At 51.6% G+C, this 25,178-nt stretch overlaps 1 protein-coding gene across 5 annotated transcripts in view; it reads right to left on the bottom strand.

Moving 5' to 3' along the window:
* CAMSAP1 (calmodulin regulated spectrin associated protein 1) overlaps positions 1 to 25,178 on the bottom strand; it is a 52,393-nt gene that overhangs the window by 15,531 nt on the left and 11,684 nt on the right. For 2 of the 5 annotated variants that reach the window (XM_072960390.1, XM_072960391.1), the window contains 6 exons: positions 22,124 to 22,386; positions 21,116 to 21,277; positions 11,811 to 11,891; positions 8,230 to 8,371; positions 763 to 902; positions 579 to 675 (listed from right to left, as the gene is read on the bottom strand). In XM_072960390.1, the coding sequence (XP_072816491.1) occupies positions 579 to 675; positions 763 to 902; positions 8,230 to 8,371; positions 11,811 to 11,891; positions 21,116 to 21,277; positions 22,124 to 22,386 (885 nt within the window). Of the gene's footprint in view, positions 1 to 578; positions 676 to 762; positions 903 to 3,988; positions 4,049 to 8,229; positions 8,372 to 11,810; positions 11,892 to 19,553; positions 19,574 to 21,115; positions 21,278 to 22,123; positions 22,387 to 25,178 lie in introns of those variants that run through there. The other 3 variants (XM_072960392.1, XM_072960394.1, XM_072960393.1) reach the window with 3 other exon arrangements.

Genomic DNA, 25,178 nt, shown 5'->3' on the forward strand with positions numbered 1-25,178 from the left:
CCTACCCCAGTAGCTACTTGATTTCTTTCTTTTTTTACTCTTTACATCATCTTTTAATGAAAAAAAGGTCTTAATTTTAATGTGGTTAATTATCAATCCTTTCTTGCATGGCTACTTTTTTTAATCTTTTCCAAAAAATTCCAAGGACATGAAGACATCCTCCCACATCATCTTAAAGTTTTACAGATTCCCAAGGCTGGCAGGTTATTTCACTCCGGTAAAAAAAAAAAAGCATTTTCTGCCTTGTTTTAGGGCAGAAAGTCAGATCTGTGGAGGGTGAGGATGGGTGTCACAGACTAGAGCCCCTCCTACTCACGGAGGTCCACCAGCGTCACCTGGAGCCTTCTCTCCAATGCCCGCTCCTCAGCCTGGACCCTGACACTGCAGGACAAGGTCGCAGCCTGCAGAGCCCGGGGAGGAGCTCGGCCCCGTCAGCTCTCCGCCCCCCAGAAGAGACAACCACATTCAGACACCACTGCTGTACAGAACACGGGAAGCAGCGAAGGACACCCTCTGTGCACTCTGCCCGCGCTCTTTCCGGGGACACAGCTGTAACCTACAGGAAGTGGCTCACTCACCGTCTTTCAGCTCTTGGACATCCCTGGGCTGAACAAAGTCTGGTTTGACGTTCTCAAACCACCAGAAGAGCTCGGCAATGAAAACCATGACGTTTGGCTGAAAGGAAAACAAAGACCCAAGGACACCGTAAGTAGCTCATTCACACGTGGCTTTAAAAACGTATCTTTAATAACTCGTTATTACCTTCAGCACTAAGGGGGCATACAGCATATCTTCTAGCGTGAGATAAAAGCATCTGTTAAGATATTCATTTGAGAATTCTCTCAGAAGCCGAATATTATACAGACTGTCAGCCATCGATGTTACCTCCTTCAAGCATATATCTAACAGATAAAAAGAAAACTACAATTTATTATAAAGATATTCTGCTTCTTATGTTTCTGTGCACATATATGTGCAAATATATAATTTTAAACTGAAAAACATTTTAAATGAAGGAAGTGGTGATAGTTTTAAAAAAAGGTATTAACGTTAAGAAATCTAAACATTACAACCAGCATTATAAGGCATGCTAAATACAGAAACAAAACACTCAAGAAAAAGATAGTAGAAATCTTCAGGACCTGAATTTAATTGTTAGCATCTAAAAAGCCTACAGAGGGGGGAGGGTATAGCTCAGTGATCGAACACATGCTCAGCATGTATGAGGTCCTGGGTTCAATTCCCAGTACCTCCATTAAAAACTAAATAAATAAACAAACCTCATTACCCCACCCCAAATAGATAAATAAAAATAAATTATAAAAAGCATATAGAAATTACTGAAAACATTGACACTTCCAGCATGGACAGCAACAATCAACTTCCAGTTTACACAAAGGCCTTGCTGCACAAAGCTAGCTCACGTTTAACCAAGCTTTGCTCTCCAGTCCTCCGCATGGGGTTATCTCCACAATGCGGAGAGCGGGGTGTGAAACAGGACGCGTCAGACTTCCCCAGAGGAGAGCGCAGGAAAACCATGCATCACGAGGGGCGGGGGCTCTATGCAGCACGTCTCCGCTGCGGGCCATGCGCCCCGTAGCAGGACAAGTGTCCACCCAGCTGCCCTGCAGGACGCCAGGCCCTCCACCAGTACCCTCAGCACAGGCGTCCCACAAGTCTGAGCGCTCCGTGGGGGAGGCGGGCAGCCCCCAGACAAGACCGACGACAAGACCCAATACAGCTCAGGACTGAAGGAGGAGGAGCCACACTGACAACACATGTTAACCTTGCCTGTAAATCAATAAATAGGATTTGAGAAACATAAGTTATTGCAAAACAGCTTTACTGCTAAGAAGAAATCATTTTCAAGGATTTAGAAAGCTTGTGCATAGATGAGATTCACGGCACCCGGGACTCACGCGTGAACTCTGCCCCACGCGGTGCCCTAGCACTGCGGATTCCCGAGGGAAACCCATTAGTAGCTGAGTAACTGCCCGTGTTTATACTGCTAAGACACGTTTCTTTTTATAAATTCTGATTATGAAATACTACAAACAGAAAGATCAGACTCCCATGTACCCCCTACCCAGATGAAACACGTCAACATCAGACCTTCTCTGATTCAGACCTTGTTCCCTTTTGGTAACAAAGCATCACAGTGCTGAAGCCCCCGCCCTCGGAGACAACCGCCCTCCCGGAGCCACGCGACCCTGACCCCTGCAGGTGTCTTTACCACAGGAGGTCGGTGCCGTAAATCACGTAAACACTGCACTGCTGACCTGGCTGTTAAAAATCTACATTCACACCACAAACGACGCCTGTCATTGTGATGCCTGCCATTCTCCCCAAACTCAGTATGATGATTTCCAAGAGCTTCACGCAGCTGGGGGTAGATTTCAGCCAGTCATTCTAGCAGCTACATAGGATTCCACAATTTTCACTCTCATGGAAAAAAAAGTCACAAAATCCAAACTTGTGTGCGCTCTGCACCTGCACACCCCAAAGGGGCCGAGCGAGCTCCCACACTGGCCACATCCCGTCCGTGGCTGCTGGACGGTGGGAGCGGCCGCCGCGTGTCCCTCCCGTCCCCCGTGCTCCGACCTCCTCTCCTAGGAAAAGCCTGCTCTGTTTTGCCTCCAGCTTGCTCATCTTTTTCTCCCTGATTTGTAGGAATTCTTTGTGCACTATGGTTACAAGCAGTAGAGTGAACATCCTCTGTCGATTTATATTTGTTACTGGTATTTTTTCACAGATACAGTTTATCACTTAATTTTGTTTATGACATTCCTCTGTCATCATACTGCATTTTAATATGATTATAAACATGGGACTCTTTCCTATTATTTGTGCTTCTTTTTGTAATTTAAATACTCCACCCCAACATCAATGTTATAAAAGTATGTTCCACATCTTCTCCTCCACATTCTTAGACTCTGCTCTGCAGGGTTAGGCCTCTTGCCCAAGGACGGTGCTCACCTCGTGGGGGGTAAGATCTCACTGCGTTTCCCCCTGCAGTCTGTACCGGCCAGTCCCCCTCCCCCTATGAGCTGTGCCCCCACAGGCACTGGGTCCCACAGAACAGCACTGGTCAGGCTCCTTCCTCCCTGCAGCTCCCTGGGGCCCCGCGACCACTCCTGGGCCCAAACACACCAGTTTAGCAGATGTGACACTGAACAGAACTTGGTCTTCACAGAGAAAGGACCCCATGCTCTTGTTCCTCAAAATCAACCTGCCTGAAATCTGGGACAACCAAAGAACAGAACAATGAATGTAATGAATTACAACTGGTTGAACTAAATGAAGAGCCCACGAGGCCACCCTCATACGATCACCATGCAGCTAAGGGGAGCAAAAAGGGAGCGGCCCTCGCACGGAGCCCAGCTCACGAGCCGGCAAGCAGGGCTGGGAGCCCCAGCGCGGCGACGAGGCCGGGCGGCCAGTGTCCGTGTGGTCGCAGAGCCTCCCCCAGACTGCTGACCAATCCACCATAAAAACAGAAACGTGCTCTCAGAGCGGGCAAGGCCAGCGCGCACCAGCTGACCAAGGGGTCACAGCCGTGTCACCTACACTGGGTGCAGCGACAGCGCATCCAGGCACTCCTGCCGCCAGCACAGGCCCCCTGCGTAGTCAGGAGGGACACCGGACCAGGACACACCAGGGCGGTCAACACATTAAATGGCCTGCACTCCTGGAAGACCAAGGAGGCTGGGATGTGGCTCCAGGTCCAGGAAAGCAGACATGGCCGCTAAGCGTGGCAGGGATGCTGGACCAGAACCCGAGGGGGAGTGACGGCTGCGACAGGCAGAACCCAAACGGGCTGTCAGCCGCAGGTGCGCCAGCCTCCCCGATGTGAGTGTGAGGGTGCCTGCCTCCTCATCACTCCCCATCACCCCGGAGAGAGGCACAGATGTGGCCAGATGTAACCGCTGGGTGGCCTGGGGAGCAGTGTGCTGGACATCCTGGGCCTTCTTGGTAAATGTAAACTTACACCAAAATAAAGGGCTCCAAGCATCCTCTGTCCCTTTGGCCTTCAGTCTCCCACGAGAATTTTTACATTCTGTGTCAATCTCTGTAAGAAGGAAATTAATTATTTCTTGGACTGGTGATAAACGCATGAATAACTGGGGAGATCACAACGTGCACACTGACTCTGGGGATCTAAGGACCAAAGCCTTCCTCCCCGGCTACAGAAGAGCGCGCCGCTTTCCCGCAGGCTTGTCTCTTTGTGGATTTATTCCCTGAATCACAGGCAGGTCCTCTGTGGGTCACCACACTCACGGGAGCTGGCACCCATGTAGGGCAGATGGACAGTGCAGCCCCTAGACCTCGGGGCTGCAGCTACGGCGCCCCCTCCTGTCCTCCTGTCCATGACAGTCTGGGGTCAAGAGCCCCTGTGGGGTCAGATCACGTCGCCGGGAGGCTGAGAGCATTCATCACAAGTGGGCAGTGGTCCCTAGGACAACTCTGTGCCCCTCCTGAGATGGCCTGGCCATACAGAACACATCCAGCTGTCCCATTCTTTTTTCTAGGGCTTCACGCAGGATTTTCGATCCAGGTTAAGAAGGAAAGAGCCCTTCCCCTCAACTCTGCTCCAGGTATCGGAATGAGGCTGACGAAGGTGACCACACAGAGCCAGGGCACCCGCCTCCCTCTTCTCTGGGACAGTCTTGTGACACAGGGGTAGTCAATTCCTGGAAAGCCAGTGGGACACCCATCCACATGGACATATTTCTGACAACTGAGCCCACTTATTTGTAGTTTTGGTCTATTGGTTCAACAGGAAATTGTCCATTTCATCTAACATTTCAAACACACCTGGCGGACAGACACTCTCAGCATCTCCCTCGTTACCCACTTCAAGTTCACTGCATCTGTGTTCGTGCCCTCGTAACTACTCTTCTCTTTACTTTGCTCTCCTTAACCAGTCTTTCCAAAGGATTGTCTATTTTATTAATCCTTTATAAGAACAAGCTTTTAGTTTCACACATTCCCTAAAACTTCAACATTTTCTATTGTTATTAAGTTTACCTAAAATTTTTAAATTAACTTTTATTTTAACAAAGTCTTTAAAAAGCCAGGGGGAAAAAAAAGCTTAAGAGAAGCAGCAATCTTTGCCCATCCCTCATCTCCGTAAGAGCCACTGGCCCACCCCGAGCCAGCCCACACGACCACCCCCGGGGTCTCACGCTGCCACGGCTACGGAGCCGCCTCTGAGCTCAGCTACAGTGTCTCTGCTTACACTTCTTACACGCTTTCTGTTTTTCCCAACCTAACCCTCCCCTCAGTTTTCCACGTCCCTGTTACTCTGAACGCCCCTCCCTAGGCCTGTGTCTCATCAGGGGGTGTCTCTGTAGCACACCCACACCCCTGACACTGATGCCAAGCTTGGAGAGGCCGCAGCGTGCACTTCCTGGTCAGTATCTCTAGATGCTCCGGTATTGATCAGGCATACCGGGGACAAGATCGCTGGGGCCAAGATCGCAGGGGGCAAGATCACCGGGGACAAGATCACTGAGGGGCAAGATTGCGCGGGACAAGATCGCAGGGGACAAGACTGCCGGGTACAAGGTCACTGAGGGACAAGATCGCGGGGGACAAGATCATCAGGGACAAGACCACCAGGGACAAGATCGCGGGGGACAAGATCGCAGGGGGCAAGATTGCCGGGGACAAGATCGTGGGGGACAAGATTGCAGGGGGCAAGATCGCCGGGGACAAGATCACTGAGGGATAAGATTACCGGGACAAGATCGCGGGGTACAAGATCACTGAGGGACAAGATCGCTGGGGGCAAGATCACGCGGGACAAGTTCGCGTGGGACGAGATCACTGGGGACAAGACTGCCAGCAGCAAGATCGCTGAGGGACAAGATCACTGAGGGACAAGATTGCTGGGGGTCTGGACTGGAGCCTGTCTGCTCAGGCCCAGAGAGCACCCCCATCTCCCTGGACTTGGGCTCTCGAAGACTTTTAAAGGACCCCCGCCCAGTGGCCACCGTCTCCTGCCGGCCCAGCACGTCCGTTCTGGCACCTTCCCGGGTTGTGTGGGTGGGCACCGGCTCGCCCCTCGGTTTGGCCCCCTCTCCTTTGCTCTTGATCAGGGGGCTGCTCAGAGTCCAGGCATCTTGTCTCCTCCAGGATGGAACCTGGATTCAGCCTGTCTCCTCCTGGAGCTGGAGTGATGTCTGCCCAAATAGACAACCCCTCTTTGTTCCCTTTTCCTTCCTTCACTTCCTTTGGGTTTATTTCCATGTTCCTTTCTAATGCGCTGACATCAGTCTGATTCATTAATTTTTAAATCCCTTGGTGTCCAGAATATGCACTGAGGCTACAAGTTTCCCTTTACCCGCCACTCTGAGATGTGTCCCGTGAGTTCTGGCCTGCATGTCATTCATTGATTTATTCAGCAGATACCCACTAAACACCAACTTGTCCCAGACACTATTTAGATGGTTGGGATGAATCAGTGAACAGAACAGGCAAAAAGGCCTGTCCTACAAAACTCCCACTAGAAAATTCCACCACGATTTCTACTTTAATCCATGAAATATTTTAGTATCTTCTTTGGTTTCTAAGCACTAAAGATTTTAGAGGTTTGGAAAAAGAGGCTGCATCTTTTTGTTGATCCTCACTTTCCTGTGCTGTGGGGAAACTGTCAACTCTGTGTAATCTATCAGGGTTTCTTCTGTGGCCTGAATCGGGTCCATTTTTGTAAAGGCCTCCATGCTTACGCAACTTCACAGGGCACATTCCCCACAAGCTGGGGCCCTGGGGCTGTCTGTTGCCCGTGTGTTCAGTCTCCTCTGGCCTCACTCTGCTCGCACCTGCCCCACCACCCCGGTTCTGCAAGTCAAGTGAGAGTGTGGCTCTGCTCGTGTCGCCTGTAATTCCGGCATTTTTTAAAACCCACTTTGATGTGCTGCTTTGTGAGGCAATGAGCTTCAGCACACTGTCCTGTGGGTTTTCACATCATCGTTAACAATGACTCTGACCCCCAGGACTTCCTTCTGTCTCCAGACCCCTCAGCAGACAGGGTGGAAGCAGGCTACACAACCAGAGCCAGAACCGAGAACCGCTGGCGTCAGCAAGGCCGCAAGGCCGACTGGAGAAAACACCCAGGGTGCGGAGGGGGAAGGCGGACGGGACGGCTCGCGCACAGGCGCTCCGCTCCAAGTCCCCCCTGCGTCTTCGTCACTTCAAATGTCCCCCGTTCACACTCCAGTGTCCCTCCCCGAGTCTTGGCCGAGTCAGCCCCATGGGGCTCTGTGCTCCCCTCCGTGTGTCCGCAGGCCCCGGCTCTGCCTCACTCCTGCCCAGACCCACGAGTCTCACAGTCCCAGGCTCGACTGCATACCAACTCACCTCCCGCTTCAACCTCCTTCCCACCCCCTCCCACCCCCCGAAATGCCTCCACGCCGCCCCTCCCCAGGCCTCCAGGTCTCCCCACAGCCAGGCCACTGGAGCACAAAGGCCCAACAGGCCCGGGAAACCAGGTGACAGTCCAGCAGTTTTCACTCAAAATAGAGACCCCTCTTGGAGCCTGAGACCTGCCCCCACCCCGGTTCTTTCAAGTTCAGCGTGTGTCTCAGGAACAACTCTGTCTAAAGAAACTATAAAACCCAGCACTTCCGCACTTGGATCAGGAGCAGGACAACGTCAGCTCAGCGAGTCTAACAGACACTCCCCACGTGGCCAGCAGTCGGGCCCTCTGTCTGCCTCACGCCTCCCTCCTCAGACAGAAGGGCGCTCAGCAGAACCTACACCCGACTCCTGGCCCCGGCCCCCGGCAGGTGCCCGTCTGCCGCTCACGGCATCCTCGTGCCCTCCCCGCCACCCAGTGTGAGCGCCTGGAGACGCACCGCGTGGTGAGGCCCCAGCACTGAGAGCAGAGGAGAGCTCAGGAGGGCAGACAGACGGACTGGACTCTGCACTCCTGCCATCCCCAAACCACACTCAGATGTTTCCAATCAGCTGGAGCAGGCTGACAAAATCTTAACCATGCTGAGACTTAGGTAAAGTCACAAATGTTTAACACACTACCCAAATACTTCAAGGTCCGATTTCCCCACCAGATAGGATGCAGGCTGAGTACAGCACCTCATCCTCAGACCTGCTCCTCTGTACGCGACCACGGTGGTGCTGACGACTCGCTGTGTCTGCCCCCGGTGCCTTAGCGCTTGGGTCGCTGAGCAGCCTCAGGTCTGCTCAAGAGGAGCGCCCTCCACTCACCATCCAGCTTCATCTGCTCTGGGCAGTAGTAGTGGACCACGGCCAGTAGGGCGGCCCCATCACTGCCATCCCTCAGCAGGTCCTCCAGCAACGGGAAGTAGGGCGGCTGCCTGGCGGACAGGTGCTCTCGGCGATAGCGCACCTGCAGTTGAGAAAAGGAAAACGGTCTCTACGTGCGATGCGCCTCGCCGCTGCCTCCGTTACAGACGGACCGCTAAACATGGAGCTGACCACACGGCTGGACAACGTTCAGAACAACGGCACCCACGTGGGAAAAGCCCAAGGTGTCCGGATTACGTAGTCCACCTGGAACACACATGTCAAGATCCAGGGAACGGGCTTCAAGGCCACACTGGGCGACAGCATTTAGCTGCTCGTGACACCAGGGCCGTCTCTCTCAAGTGCTGTGGCACAGCCTGGGGAGGCGGCAGGGTGACCGTCTACACTACCAAAGGCTGGCATTCTATAAACAGACGAGAAACAATTAAATGGTGAACATCCTCACGCCTGGAAGACCCCAGTTACTGTTCCTTTGCTCAGAATTGTCAGCATTAAGCTTGGCCGTTATGAAAGACACAAAACAGCATTAACATACAGTTTGAGAAGGTTCCCAAACCAGGTGAGGCAAAATGCCATCTAGCACGTCAACCAGGCCTTCAACAACTGCATGGAAGTGCCAGGAGCCTGAACACGGGCAAAGTGCAACATAAAATAAGCATCTTTTCCGGGTTTCTGTGCTTCTGCCTTTCCAGGAAGCCCCAGGCATAGTGCTCTGAGCCTCCTGGGCCCCAGCGCCACCCCATAACCAGGTCTCGCTCAGGAGTGCGGACCCACGGTGCCCGCCCCACGTCCACGGCACAGGTGAGCGCAGCATCGCCTGAAGCCGCGTGTACCCCAGGGGAGAATATTCGCCGCCCCCTCTGGCTGGACCTCCACGGGCCATGGGAGGGTTCACGCAAAGGGACCCCCCCACGCACGGAGGAGTTCAAGTCGCCCGCAGCGCAGACAGTGCTGGCGTCTGGGTGCTGCACCTTTCCCCCTCTGTTATGACTAGGAGTGCAGCTCATTCCCTACCACTTAATCAGTCTCGGTGGAGACCTGACTTGTCTCTGGGCCCACGCCGCCCGGCCAGGCCCCCGGCCCCAGCATGCAGGCACGAGGCATGCGCCAGGCCGGGCCCACACACAGCAGGCCGGACGAGCACAGCATGCGGTGAAGCAATGGATGGTGCGCGGCGGGTGAGGACAGCGCTGGGCGGCGGGGTGCGGCTGGCAGGGCCCCAAAGGCAGCCCTGCCCGAGCCGACCTGGCTGGACACTCACACTCGGCCCACCGCGCGGTCGGACAGCCACAGTGACAAACGACCACGAGGAAGCGCGAAGGGTCTCTGCTCTCGGGCGCACGTTCTGGTCTCTGCAAAGCTCTCACCCGAAACCCTGCTCCCTGCAGACCCCCGCGTTTCTGACCACGTCCTCACTAACCCTTGTAACTGTCTTAATGGTTCGCTCTCTGGCCTTTAGGATTCTCGAAGTTAAAAGATACGCAGTGGGGAGGGTGTAGCTCAGTGGTAGAGCACATTTCTAGCATGTACGAGGTCCTGGGTTCAATCCCCAGTATCTCTATTTAAAAAAAGATACGTAAATATCATAAAAATGCCTCCCCGCTCTGGGTGACTCCAGAAGCCAGAGAGCAGAACATCACTGCTCAGGGGGTCCCGTTCACGGTCTATATCCACAGCCTCTGCTTTATGAGAGAATTCTAAGGGTAATTTGATCCAAATAACTAAACTTAAGGAAGAGGCAATTAAAGGAGTTTGCAAAGAGACTTGTTTTCCAAAACTTCATTTTACAATGCACCACTTGGAGCACCAAGAAGTTTGCCACGGGAACAGCATAACAACCGGTTCCACTTCCGGGACGGGTCACTGAGTGGAGCTTGGGGAGAACTGCAGAACCAAATCACTACTTTTCAACTTTCTTTCTAGGGGAAAACTCACATTTAACATTAGCGTGGATTCCAGAAATCGGGCACCCACGCTGACCTACCTCAGACCCTCGCCACCCCACGCAGGCAGGCACAGAGCAGCTCCGACACCCGGGGGAAGGTCCGGGAGAGAGAAGTCCGTCTCTGCCACCCACGAGCATCCTGGTCACTGGATGACCCATCTTACAGTCACTAAGGGACACCAGGTTAAACAGCACCGTCAGGGATGGTGACATCAGTAAGAACTAATTATGAAGAATAATTCGGGAAATCAGGTGATCTGTGGCTCCTTCTGGGCTCCATTAGCAAGGAGAACGGATCCTGTCATTGATGTTTAAGTTCATCACATAAAAAAGTAACTAAGTGTCTGTAAGAAGAGACAAACTATCTGTAAAATCACCTAAGAAATCGGGCGAAACCAAACTCTGCGTTGGCTGTAAAAAGCAAGAGAGAACTCCAAAGTGCCAAATTACAGTCCGTTCAGCCCAGAGTCAGGTCACCACTGCACCGCAGGGAGCGCGCACCACCACCAAGGACATATGAACAGAGAAACAGTCGCGAGCAATTGTTAATGGAAGCGAGTGATTGCGACAGGACGGCTGTCTGGACGGCAGCTGGTGTGCAGAGTTCACTTACAGGCACTAACTTCCAGTACCACTTGGAAGGAGACTGCTCGGGCAGCAAGGGAAGGAAGGCAGGAGAGGAGGTCAGCAGGGCAGGCCCACGTGTGGAAGGACGCGACACACACTTTCTCACAGCGCTGACAGGGGAGGAGGGACGTCCTGAGAAGTGAGGCCTGTCCCGTGCACATGACCCGGGACATCCTGTACCGTCAGGTGCCTCAAGTGGAAGGTCACAGGCACCTCTACAACACTAGCCTCTGCAGGAGCAACGAACACTCCAGAGACTGGCCAGGCAGGGCACCAAAAGGGACAGGAGCCAACTGCCACTCAGAGAGGGGCTCAGCGAGCCATCTGTGCCCAACCAATGAGTAGGGAGGCTAACGAAAGCATGGCCTGGGGTCAGGCGCCCACAGACGGCATCCCCAGAGTCTAGGGCAAGAGAGGGCGGCTAGGGGACACTCGCTTACGCCACAGCCCAGGGACTGCAGATGAGTCCGGGCCACGCGCTGCACGCGTTTGAGGAACATGGATTCAGTCACAGATGTGCTTGACAAAAAAATTGGGAAGAATGGGACAGAAGTGCATCATTTCACTGGACAGGTGACATTTATCCGCCTGAATCCCACGCTGGACTTGACAAATGAAGGGCAGAGGGGACTCCGGCTCCAGGCAACCACGCCTCCTCTGCTGGCTCCTCGAGGCTAAACCCCGGTGACCCTTACACCCCTTACCGTTGAGCTTCAGATACCTCCCACCTCTCCCTCACCCTCCCAAGTTCAACACCAGGCCACCCCCGTCTGGGAAAAAGCAGGGCAGGTGGAGGCACCCTCGCCACCAGGACAGGGGTCCAGGGCACTCGCTCCCGGCCTGGTGAGTAAAAACAAAGAACACGCAGGGAGCACATACAGATACGACTCTTCAAGACAGGGAGTAACATTAACTCAATGGTTCCAGAAAAGTTAAGTTTACTCTTTACCTTTTGATGAGCTGGACTTTCCAGTAACTGCTGTTTTAACTTAACTTCTTTCTCTGTTATCTCTCTCATTTTAAGATTTACCTAAAGTAGAAGAAATCAAATGCATTAAAAAGACAATTGAAGTTGACCTCTGACACTGGAACGCACATCTTTCCTTCACCACCCAGAGCCCAGCTCGCCTGTCTGACTCTGACCCTCAGACGCAGGTGATAACTTGGGACAGTTACACACACGCAGAGGCACGCGGATTCCCCGTGAGCGGCAACTCCACGTGGAGCACAAAGCTGGCTCGGCCCACGACTCTGGGAATGCCTCTGTACCTCCAAACGCCAGTGCGATGCTTCCCACCCCAGGACGGGACCGACGGCCTCGTCCCTGATGTCCCCAGTGCGCGAGCAGCACCAGTCCTCCAGTACCACTTCAAATGCTGCCGATGGCATAGCCTGGGGCTCCCCACTGCCGCCCAGCAGATGCTCACAACTGCCTGACCAAGACGACACTCATGACCTTCCACACGCACCCGGGGGCAATCCCTACAGCTCAGGAAGGCACTTTTACAGAGCACACGCATGATGCTACAAAACTACGGTGAGGAGTGGGGCCAGGGAAAATACACGAAAGACTTTACTACAACAGAATATGAGACATCCATTGGTCTAGGATCAAGATTATTATAAAAGAATCCTTTCAACAATAGAAATACAATCCAACTTTAAAGTGGGCAAAGGCTATAAAACAGACACTTCTCCAAAAAAGATCTACAAATGGTCAATGAGCACAGAGGCTCCCCAATGTCACTGCCAGGAAAGTGTGAACCCCACCACGACAAGCCGCCGCCTCGCATCGTCCACCACAGCTCGAGTCAGATTCTGCTGGTGGGGGTGCAGGCAGTGCAGCCGCTGTGGAGAACAGCCAGCCAGTTCTTCCCAAAGGCAAACAGTTTCTATGCAACCCGGCAATTCCACCCCTAGATAAATATGCCCCCAAATGAAAGTACATCCAGACAAAACCATGCACGTGCATGTTCACAGCGGTCTTCACAACAGCCGGAAAGCAGCTGGAGCACGTGCATGCTCACAGCGGTCTTCACAACAGCCGGAAAGCAGCTGGAGCACGTGCATGCTCACAGCGGTCTTCACAACAGCCGGAAAGCAGCTGGAGCACGTGCATGCTCACAGCGGTCTTCACAACAGCCGGAAAGCAGCTGGAGCACGTGCATGCTCACAGCGTCTTCACAACAGCCGGAAAGCAGCTGGAGCACGTGCATGCTCACAGCGGTCTTCACAACAGCCGGAAAGCAGCTGAGGAAGGAAGGGGTCAGCAAGGCTGGGGCATCTCTACAGGAAGTATTACTCAACCCCAAGAAGGAATGCGGCACTGGTAAACGCCACCCCGTGGATGGCAGGTGAGAACAGTCAGACACAGAAGAGCACGCGCTGCAGCTTTCGTCTACAGTCCCATCTGAAGATCCAGAGACAGAGCGCGGCCCATGGCTGGCAGGGGTGGGGCAACAGGGACCAGCGTCTCTTCTGGGTGTGATAAATTCATTTGGTGGTGACAGCAGCACAACTGGTGAATAAATTAAAAACCACCACACTGTACACTTTAAAATAGTGAATTTCATAGCACATGAATTATATCTCAACTTTTAAAAAAAGTTAATTGACAGTGGTTTCAAATTCCACATTCTGGTTAACCTTCAAGAAATTACCACTTGTCAAGTTTTAGTGTAGAATCAAAAAAAGATGTACGTGTAATGGAAATAAAAGCAAAAATAAACAAATGGGATCTAATTAAACTTAAAAGCTTCTGCACAGCTAAGGATGCCACCAACAAAACAAAAAGACAACCTACAGAATAGGAGAAAATATTTGCAAATGATGCTACTGACAAGGAACTAACTTCCAAAATACACAAACAGCTCATACACCTTAGTATCAAAAAAAGAGCAACCCAATCAAAAAATGACCAGATCACCTAAATAGACATCTCTCCAACAAGCACATGAAAAGATGCTCAATATCACTAACTGTTAGAGAAATGCAAATCAGAACTACACTGAGATACCACCTCACACCAGTCAGAATGGCCGTCATTAAAAGTCCACAAATGATAAATGCTGGAGAGGGTGTGGAGAAAGGGAACTTTCTACATTGTTGGTGGGAATATAAATTGGTGCAGCCACTATGGAGAATGGTATGGAGACTCCTCAAAAAACTAAAAACAGACTTACCACGTGATCCAGCAAACTTCCAGGCATATATCCAGAGAAAAATATAATTCAAAAAGACACATGCACCCCCAAGTTCACAGCAGCACTATTTACAACAGCCAAGGCATGGAAACAACCTAAATGTTCATCAACAGATGACTGCATAAAGATGTGCGCGCGCGCGCGCGCGCGTGTGTGTGTGTGTGATGGAATACTACTTAACCATAAAAAAGAATTAAATAATACCATTTGCAGCAACATGGATGGACCTGGAGATTATCATTCTAAGTGAAGTAAGTCAGAAAGAGAAAGAAAAATACCACATGAGATCGCTTACATGTGGAATCTAAAAAAATGACACAAATAAACTTATCTACAAAACGGAAACAGACTCACAGACATAGAGAACAAACTCATGGTTACCAGAGGGTAAAGCGGGCGGGAAGGGATAAACTGGGAATTCAAAATTGGCACCTCCTGGGGAGAGATGGAAGTGTTAGCTCTCTTGATTGTGGTGGTGGTTTCACGGGCATACACATCTGTCAGAATTCACCAAACTGTACATCTGAAATCTGTGTAGTCTACTGTACAGGAACCCTACCACAATAAAGGAGTTAAAAAAAAAGAAAAAGATGTACATAATTACCTGAAAAGATCATAAAAATATTCCCCCTCTTCAACTACATATCCTTGTGAAACCAGATTTTCCTCATGTGCTTCAATAGACATATTGTAACAGATGACAGCAGAAGCAGGTAAGAGAACCCAGCCACCTGCCAATAAGCCAGCATCACAAAGCGTGAAATATCACCACTTTTGTTTCAGAAGAGTGATTCTTCATTTAAAAAATTATGATATTGACATGCAATGAGTTTACTGTTACTTTTAGGTGAATTAACAAATATTTTTAGGTTTTTGATTTCTAATCTGGTAAATATTGATAGATTCTTAAAAAGTCTTTGAGGTCCACAGTATTTAATAGTGTAAAGGGGCTCTGAAACCAAAAAGCTTTGAGAGCTCTATCTGCACAAAGGAATGAGGAGCAACAAGCATGGAAAATATGTGGGAAAATATTATTCTCCATTTTTAATCACCTTGAAAGATCAGGGGCTACTGAAGGCAACAGTGACGTCTCTGGCTGCAACGACGTGAAAGACGACAGCAGCACGAAGGCCAGAGGGGAAAGCACACTTACGGTGCTACTCGTGAAAAGGTGTCACTTTGTTTGCAGGCAGACTATGAACACCTAGAGATGCTTGCTACAGATCCTAAAAGGGCCCCTAAACGATTCTGGAGATAAAATGGAACCTGAAAAGGGAAGAAAAGTAAGGCGAGAAGAACGGAAAGCAGACGAGATGTTAGGCCCAGACTTCTCAATAACCACATGAAACACAATCAGTCTAAACACTCCAATGATGAGGCACAGGTTATCAGAGTGAATAAAAAGCAAAGCCATCGTATGGTATCCATGAGGAACTCTCTTTAAATAGAAAGACAACAGGAGGTTACACATCAGAGGAGGGAGAGAGAAGCCACGCACACGCTCATCAGGAGAAGGCGGAGGCAAGGACCGACACCTGCAGTACAGACAGACATTGCACGACAACAAAAGGACAGAAAAACCCTGTACGTGTATAAATGCAGTAGCAGACCAAAAACACACAAAGCAAAAACTGACACAACCAGAAGGTGAAACAGACACAATTACCACTGGACATTTCAACTCTCCTCTCCGAGTAACAGATTGACGGGGCCCGAAGACTCCGGAGATGCAAACACCCCCACAGCCAAGCTGGACTGACTGACACTGACAAAGTACCCCGCCAACAACATCAGGACACACGAAACACCCCGCAAGACTGTGCGGTGGACGACACGTCTCAGTAAATCTAGAAGGACTGAAATCACACAGAGTATGTTCTCTGACCACGACAGAATAGAAACCAGAGCACTGACAGGTATCTCGAACCACCACCAAAACATGAGGAAACTAAACTACAAGCTTCTAGATAACCCACTGATAAAAACAAGAATCAACAAGTGAAACTGGAAATATTTTAAAAAGAATGATGAAAACCACAACATATAAAAAAGTGTACAGTGCAGCTAAAGCCCTACTTAAAGGGGAATTAACAACTTTAAATGTTTTAGAGTAGAATGAAGAAAGACGAAAAGAACTAACTTTGTACTTAAAACTACAAAGGAGGGCAAATTCAATTCAAAATAAATAGAAAAAAAGCAAGAGAAGAAATTATATTGAAAATAATAGAAGAAATCAATACAAACCAAAAGTAGGTTTTTCATAAGATTAATGAAGTTGATAAACCAGACCAACTAAGGGAAAGAAGAAAAGACAGAAACTACCAAGAACTGGAAGCAAGAGGGGCATCACTACAGATCATACATACATTTTTATAAATCAATATAGATAATAGAGAAATAAGAATATGCCAATAAATTTAATAATCTGAATGAAACTGACAAATTCCTTAAAAGTCACAAGTTATCAAAGCTGACACAAAGTTAAACAGAAACCCTAAGTACTTTACATGTATACTAAAGAAATTAAATCCATAATTAAAATCTTCCCACCAAGAAAACACCAGGCCCAGAAGACTTCACCAGTGATTCCGTCAAAAATACAAGGACAAAATAATACTTATACAAAAACTGTTTCACAAAATAAAGGAGGAAATACTTCCCAAGTCATTTTCTGACACCAGCATTTATCCTGACATGAAAACAATTAAAAAACAAATTGCAAGAACACACACTTAACAAAGCGCTGGATCCCTATGTATGTAAATGTGTGTGTGTATGAATGAAAAGTCTTAAAACTCATTAGACAAACAACTTCATTAAAAATTGAGCAAAGTATCTGAACAAACACCTAAAAAAGTACATAAAAACATCTTCAGTCATTAGGGAACTGCAAACTAAAATCCTGAGATACCTCTGCACACCCACGCAGCTGGCTAAAATAGAAAGACTGACTACACCCAGTGTTGACAGAACGTGCAACCACTGGGATTCTGTCTTGCTAGTGGGAGTTTAAAATGGCTCACTTTGGAAAATACTTTGGCAGTTTCATCTAAAGTTAAATATATACTTATCATGTGACCCGGCAATTCCACTCCTAAGTATTTACTTCAAGAAATGAAAATATATCTGCACATAAAGACTTGTGCACAAAGGTTTCCAGCTTTGTCCATAATAGGCAAAAACTAGAAACAACACAAGTGTCCGTGAGCAGGTAAATGGATAAACAAACTGCAGTGCATCCGTCCAGCGGGATCCTACTGAGTACCAAAGAACAGAACTACTGGTGGGTGTGATGACAGGATCAGTTTCAAAAACGTTCTGTCCAGAGAAAGACACAAAACGAGTACATACCACATGATTCCATTTTTACAGAACCTAGAAGAGGCAAAACGAATCTCTAGTGAAGAAAGCAGATCAGCAGGTATCTGGGCCTCGTGGGGGACTAACAGCAAAGGAGCAAATGGGAACATGTTTAGGGTGATGAAAGTGTTATCCTGATGGTGAATGTTAAACAGATGGAGCCGCCTCTCAAAACTCCAGGAACTGGGTCCCTTTACTGCATGTAAATCATGTATCAGTAAACCTGGGGGTTTTGGTGTAAGAGGCTCAAGCTACTGGCCAGGCGCCAACGAAAAATAAGAGCCACAGCAAGAGGGTTCATGGTAAAACTCCAGACCTGGGACAAAGAGGGGACCAATCCAGTCACACACAGAGCAGGAAATCCAGGACAGCCGGGCGGTGCTCCACCCCCAGGGAGAGATTTTGCCCCCAGGGTACCCACCCGATTATCCAGTGAGGGGAGAGGCTTGCTCAGAACCACATCTGGGAAGTGTAAGCTGCGGGCGAGGAGGGGAGCAGGGACGGTCCCCACACAGGCACAGCTGGGAGGCAACAGGGCTGGCCCGGCGGAAAGCGAGGCGGTCTCTAAACGGTGATGAAGGCAAGTCCCAGACGACGGGCAGGAGACCCAAGCAGCAACCAGCTAGCCTGCGGAAGGATGGTCTTCAAACTGATGCCACAGGGAAAGGGACACTCCAGAGGCCGCCTCACAGGCCGCCCTGTGATTCCAGAGATGCTGACGGGACGAGAGCACCTGGACGCAGAGTCAACCAGAGAAGGAAGTGACCCCACAGGGAGGCCCCACAGGACGGGTGAGGGACACGCCACCCGCTCCCAGTGTGCTCACACAGCAGCAATCCTGGGGACACGGAACCTACGAGCAGAGCGGCAAAGAGACTTCAGATCTTACTACACATCTAAGGACGACGCTGAAAGGAAAACTCATCAAGGTCAGGCCTCTCTAGGGCCCAAACCTTGCTAAATTTAGGTGCAGCAATTTTCAGGAGAGAAAAGCCACCAGGGGGAAGATGGGAAAGCTCCCAGGCCCGGCTCAGGGCTTCTCAGCCATCAGAGCCCCGTGGAGTGCAGAGCAGGTGGGAAAGGTCCAGAGAGCTCAGATGTCACCACAGTTGAGGGAAGGTGCACTGAGTAGAGACCCCCATGCACAGACCACAGGGGCACATCTCACCTGCACCTGAGCCTCTGCCCGAGAGGAGCCAGGAAGGCAGTGACTGCGGGAACCCCCATCCCCACAGGACCTGAGAATCTGGCTCAGAGAACCTGCCGGACAGCAGGGTGCAGGCGGGCCCCCATCAAAGACTCCACCCTGGGGACAACCTACTAACGCAAGACGCTGAAACGCATGTGGGAATGCTAAGGGAAGAGCAGAATGTGGAACGTGTGGGACACAAATGAAAAAACTGGGCAAGGGCAAAAAGGTCACAAAAAATCGAGGCATGTATTAACCCGGGGAAACGTGGCGTGGCCAGGAGGCTGCTGGGCCATCGCCACGACGCCGGGTCAGACCGCAGCTCAGAGGACAGCAGGCCAGGTGGCCACGCAGAACAGGGGCTCCAGGGGCTGCCTGTGAGCTACAGTTGTCACAGTCACAGCAGGAAGTGGGGAGGCAGCATCTAGTGTAGACAGAGCCAGAGCTGGGGAGACAATGCCGGGGGACAGCAGGATGCAGTGAGGGGACAGTGGAGCTGTGGCACTGATACGCAGCCACGTCCACAGGCAGGGGGGCGCCGAGCACCTGGGGAAGCACTCGCCAGCACAGGGCAAACAGGCGACTCCCCGCAGAGGTGGGAAACCCCTCGGGGAAAAGGAGCACCCCGTCCCCGCAAAGAAACACGGCCAAAGGGAACAAGCCTCAACCTCCCAAAGGGAGAGATAAGCACTCAAACATACACTCTCTTCTTTAAACTTCAACTTCACCAGTGAATGAAGAAACAAAAGATGCTGTTTTTCACCTTTCAAATTGGCAAGTATTTTTTAATAACATCCAATATACAAGAAAACACGGGGAAAAAACACCAACTAGACTAACAGTACGAGAAAATGGTACAACCTTTATGGTCAGAAATGTGGCAAAACTAATCAAAAGCCTTTAAAAAATGAACCTCAGTTTCATCACAAGCACTGCTCACCAGGAACGCGTGGAGGGAAATCCTTGTGACGCACGGGAACCGGCTGCTCGAGGCAGGAGGCCGCTCAGCCACCGCGCCGCGCTCCCCGCATCTCGTCACGCAAACCTTGGCTCGCGGTCAAACGTCTGGGAACACCTCAACCCTGCCTTTCAGTCTAAGCATCACACCCAAATGAGCACAAACCATGAGAACTGACATCACAACATGACATTTACAGGTGGTCAGGTTGTGGAATTTCCAGTGTGTTCTGTTTGCTCATCTGTGTTTTCTTAATTTTCTGTAATAACTATATCGTTTATTTGATAAGGGGGGAAATCAATAAAAGCTGTTAGAGAAAAAGATAAAGAAAACGTGAACTTTCAGCCACAGGAAGGAAACTCATGCTAGGATTACACAACTCTCACCCATCGGCCAGTCTCCCAGGGAAGCGTGCACCGCTCCCTCCCAAGCATCGTCTCCCGGCCAAGTTCGCACGGGGTGCTTTCCACATGCACTACCATGTGAAGCCAGGGGACGAGAAAGACGAGGTGCCCTCCACCAAGAGGCGACCGCATGGGCACTGGCCAGCTCACCAGTCCAAACCAGGACCCGGAGGCTCCGCAGTGAGTCCCAGAAAAGCCCTCTGCCTCCCTGCAGGAGCAGGGACTGGAGGTGGTCTGCACACCCACTTGATGTCCCAAAGCCATACCCAGGGGGGAAACCAAGTCAGGGCAGGGCAACCGTCTGAGACAGACATCACGGCATGTGATGAAGGAGGCCCCTCAAGGGAGCAGCACACACTCCGCCTGGCTTTGCCATATTCTGCAACTAATCCCACCTCGCCTCTTACAAAGCCCTGACGTGGCAAGGAATCCATGCAGGGCAGGAGGGTACAGCGCAGTGGGAGAGAGCATGCTTAGCACGCACAAGGTCCTGGGTTCAACACCCAGCAGTTTCACCAGAAGTAAATACAGAAATAAACCTAATTATACCCTCCTACAAAAAAAAAAAAAGGAATATACGTACTAACTGTACGAGATCATTTTCAATTCTTGCATGCTAATGCAGCTCTGCAAGGAGCTGCTCTATTCCTTTATTAACAAAGTGTCCCTCACTAAACACCTTTCTGCAAATTACGAGGCTTAATAACCAAAAGGCTTTGCTAAGGAAATCTTACAACACCCACAATGAGAAATGAACATTCTTTATATACACTGTACAGAAGAGCCCGCTGTAAACTTCTAAACGTAAGGGGAGAACATGGCATTTAGGAAGACACTTTTCTCTTAATGACCAAAATGCCTTCCAAAACTGGGGTCCCCTTTAACTCACGCAGGCGCCTGGGGTGAAAATGGAGAACCACCAACACAACTCACCTCTCAGACTCGCTCCTCCCTCTGCACATCCAGAAGGGTCACCTGTCTGCTGGAACCGCAGCGGACACGCTCCTGAGGCCTCTGCTGTGCCTGGTCTCAGCCAGACACTTGGGGATGGTGCTGCTCTCAGGGAAGAGGACCGGCCCCGAGGAGCACCGGCCGTCCAGGCTGCGGCTCCTGCTTGCGCTCCAGGTGGCCCACACTCACCTTGTTGATCCAGAACACCATGGCGTCCTCCAGGTCGTACGGAAGCTCTTTGGAGGCACTGAACGTGGAGAAGCGCTTGACACTGGCTACCACCTTCTCGATGCTGATCATCTCCACGGTGTAGGCCATCATGAGGGCGTCCACCATCGCCATGTGGGCGCTCTGGGGGCAGAGGCAGCAGGGAGTCACCCAACCCGCCTTCCCTCCCCACTTCCACGCAGACTTGCTCAGACTCCAACCTGAATGAACCCGTTGTTTCTCCTCCTCTCCCCCAAAGGAGGTAGGCAGCCCCCCCCACCCCCACCGGCCCAGGGAGAGCACGCCGCCAGGAGGGACGCGCCAAGGCCCCACGACTAAACTCCCCAGAACCGAGTAACATCCTCTCAACCCACAACACGTTGTCCACAGAGGCCAAGAGTGAAACCACAGAAAAGTGAGGATGGCCTGAGCAGCGCGCTGTGGGACTTCAACCTGGAGTGGCCTGGAACAGTCACACCAGCAGCACGGCTTTCAGAGAAAGAAGGGAAGGGAGACGCTCGGGGGAGGAAAGGCATATTTATTCCTTTATTTTGGCACAAAATGCTTACAAAATATACATGAAACAACCTAAGAGAACAGGCGTGACAATCACACATCACAACACCTGCAGAAGGCTGGCCTCCAAACAGACGCTCCTGGGAACACAACGCCACCTCGCTTTCACGGACGCCCAGTGAGGAAAGGCCGCGCGGAAGCCGCTGGGCCCCGTTTCCCCAAAGCACCCCGGCCCGTGCGACTAAGCCCCACGCAGGCGGCCCCGCACCGGCCCAAACCTCACCGGCCATCTTGCTGGACACTTGTGCGCACACCGCCCCAACCCCTGAAGTTTCGGGGCTGACTCTGCCTCACCCGAGCGGCCGAGCTGCAGAGGGACAGCTGACAAAGCGCAGGCTGAGGGAGGGGCCACCCGCAGTGGGACAGACCTGCCCCGCAAACCACACGACGCACAAGGCTGGAGGGGGCACTCACCATCTTTATGGGCGCATGGCTGAGGTCAGGGTCCGTCACAGGGGTGTCATCGCTCTCCATCACGTAAATCCCTTTCCGGGACAGGGCCTGGATGACGGACTGGTGTCCCTGCAGGGTGGCCGCCTGGTCCCCCTTCAGGATGAGGCTGCAGACGCGGCGGTACAGCTCGCTGGACAGCAGGAGCTTGATGACGGGAGGTTTGATGTGCTCCTGCTCGTACTGGTCGACGTAGAACGGGTCCCTGAGGTCCTCGGGGATGTTATCTGCCCCGGGGAGAGATCACCAGTGAGGACCAAGCAGAGGACAGGCGTGCCGTTAACCACAAAGGCAACGGACGACGCAAAGACATCCAGCTACTCGGTAACCCTCGGCCTCTCTATCAGCGGAGGCAAGCGGGCTACTCACCCTACCTGGGGCCATGGGCCACGCACATCACTGAGCAGCATCACCACCTCAACCCCCAGGGACAATTCTGCCGACACAGGAGAGTGAGAAACAGGTGTGTGAGCCTGAGGGGCTCGTGGCTGAAGGGAAACCAGGACAAGTCAGGCTAGGACCACGCAGGGCCTGGTCGCATCAAGTGCCAGCCCGGGGCAGAGAGCCAGGTGCGTCCTTTTTCTGATGTCAAATCAGAGGTGACTACGAGGCCAAGCACCATGTCTTTAGAAGGGAGCACCAGGCCTGCCGCCACCATGATACAGCCGGAACAGCATCAATGAGTATTTACCTATCTTTGGACCGGGTGGCACGAAACTCTACGTGAGCCATGTCACCAAGCACCACCACAATCCTATCACATGTAGACTTTTGTCCTTACTTGATAAAGAGGAAACTGAAGCCCAGAGAAAGCAAGCAATGTGCCCAAGGTCAGGAGAGTCAGAAACCAACTATGAGCCCAGCGCAAGCCACAGTGTCTACACCGCCTCCCACAGACATATACCAGCCACATGCGCACAGCTGGGGATGCCCGCTCTCCAGGCGGCCACAATGGTCTTCCCATCTGGTGTCCCTCATGCTTGCTCTGCAAGTGGCGACCGCTGTGCCCCAAAGTGGGGGACTCTGGAGTCAAGTACAGACACACCTCGTTTCACTGCACTTTGCAAATACTGTGTTTTTCACAAACTGGAGGTCTGTTCGACCCCACGTGGAGCAACCCTATTGGCTCCATTTTTCCAACAGCATTTGCTCCCCTGTATCCCTGTGTCACACTTTAGTAAGTAACTCTAGCAATTTTCGAACTTTTTCATTATTATTATATTTGTTACAGCGATCTGTGGTCACAACTGTAATTGTTTTGGCACTTTTCAACAATAGCTTTTTTTTAATTAGGTGTGTACACTGTTTTTCAGACACAACGCTATCGCATGTTTAACAGACTACAATCTAGCCTAAAGTACCCTTCACACGCCCTGGGAAACCAAAACCTTTGTGCCACTCGCTTCACTGGGACATTTGCTCTACTGTGCAGCCTGGAACTGGTCAGGGAGGGTCCAGTAACAGAGTCCCCGTGCAGGGACCCCAGACCTCTCTGGCCATGGAGACAAGCACTCATAGAGGTCTTCTAGTTCTGGACCCCTACCCACACCAGGGTAGGAAGACAGAAGAGAAAGAAAACAGCTGACGGCTGTCCCCACCGGGCAGAGCCCACTGACTCCCTCCCCTACACCAGTGAGCACCAGCAATAAAACCACACCCCTGCACTGGGGGCAGGTGGGTGCCACGGGCTCTTTCCTCACCCCCTTGGCTGAGGCAGCCTCAGCTGCGGGACACACACAGGCTCAGCTTCCAGTCAAACAGCCAGGGACAGAGACCCCCGGGAGGCCCAGAGCCCTGGGGTGCGGCGATCAGAGAGAAGAGCGGGTAAACAAGGAATCCTAAATCTGTGTAGACCCCCCCCCGGACAGCCCCAAGCGGCCCACGTGTGACACCGACTGGGATCAGCACAGTGACAGAGCTGAGAACTGAACTCAGGTGGACAGACGGGAACGCGCCACGAAGGCTTGGGAGAGTCCAGCACTGAGCCGCGGCCGCAGAAGGCAGGCTGTCAGGGCCTGCAGTCTCAACCCAGCGGGGTGGCCTCCCTGGTTAAAAAGAAATCAACATTCTCTAGATTTTAACAGGACCCAGAGTCTCACACGTAAGAGTCAGAATGTCCAAGGCACAATCCAAATTTAGTCAACAAAGGAAACAAGGAGGAAAACCTACAACCACCGAGAAAGACAACCGACAGACCCCAACCCCGTGATGACCCCAAAGTCAAAATTATCTGATGAAGACGTCAGCAGTGTATACAGCCATGCTCTAAAAAGGTAGGGCAAACATGCCTGCAGTGAACAAAAAACGAACCCAGAGCTCTAAGCAACCCCAGGGAGAGAGGTCCCAGGCTGGAGGGAAACCAAAGACGGGAGGAGAAGGGCCTGCAGAAAGTCTCACGGTGCTGCCCGTGTTCCCCATGGGACCCCTCACCACCCAGAGGCAAACAGCAGCAGCACTGGCCCAACACAGCCTGGTGGCAGGTACCATCAGGGCACCAGGCAACCCAGTGGGGGAGGGAAGGGGACCCACCAACCCTCAACACCCCCTCCTCCCATCACTTCCATTTCAAGGTGATCCCCAAGGACAGTACCTGGGGAGGGACAGACTCCCAGAGGGCAAGACGGCTGAGCGGGCAGGCGATAAATGACAATGGCTGTGCATGAACTCTGCTGCCAGGGTCTCCTCACCCTGAGGCAAGACCCGCCTCGCTCACCCCTCAAAGACTCCCCAGGCAGGCACTAACGCTAGCTCCCCTCCTAGACAAGGAACACCACACCCAGCTAACAAGCATCCAGGGATCCCGACACGGGTGCACAGGAGCATAACCAGTGCAAAGGAGACGCAAATTGGAGACCTCACACCTGGCAAGACTAACGAGCAGACAGATGACCAAGGAAACAGCACGTATCTTTACAGACCTACGTGGAGAGGAGCCCCTCCAGCAGCAGGGGGACTGCAGAATTCAGGTCAACTGTCCAGCAAAGACAACCACAGAGGCCATACAGACGTAAGGAACACT

Source organism: Vicugna pacos, chromosome 4 (genome assembly GCF_048564905.1).
Source record: "Vicugna pacos chromosome 4, VicPac4, whole genome shotgun sequence".
In the NCBI taxonomy this organism is placed as follows: domain Eukaryota; kingdom Metazoa; phylum Chordata; class Mammalia; order Artiodactyla; family Camelidae; genus Vicugna; species Vicugna pacos.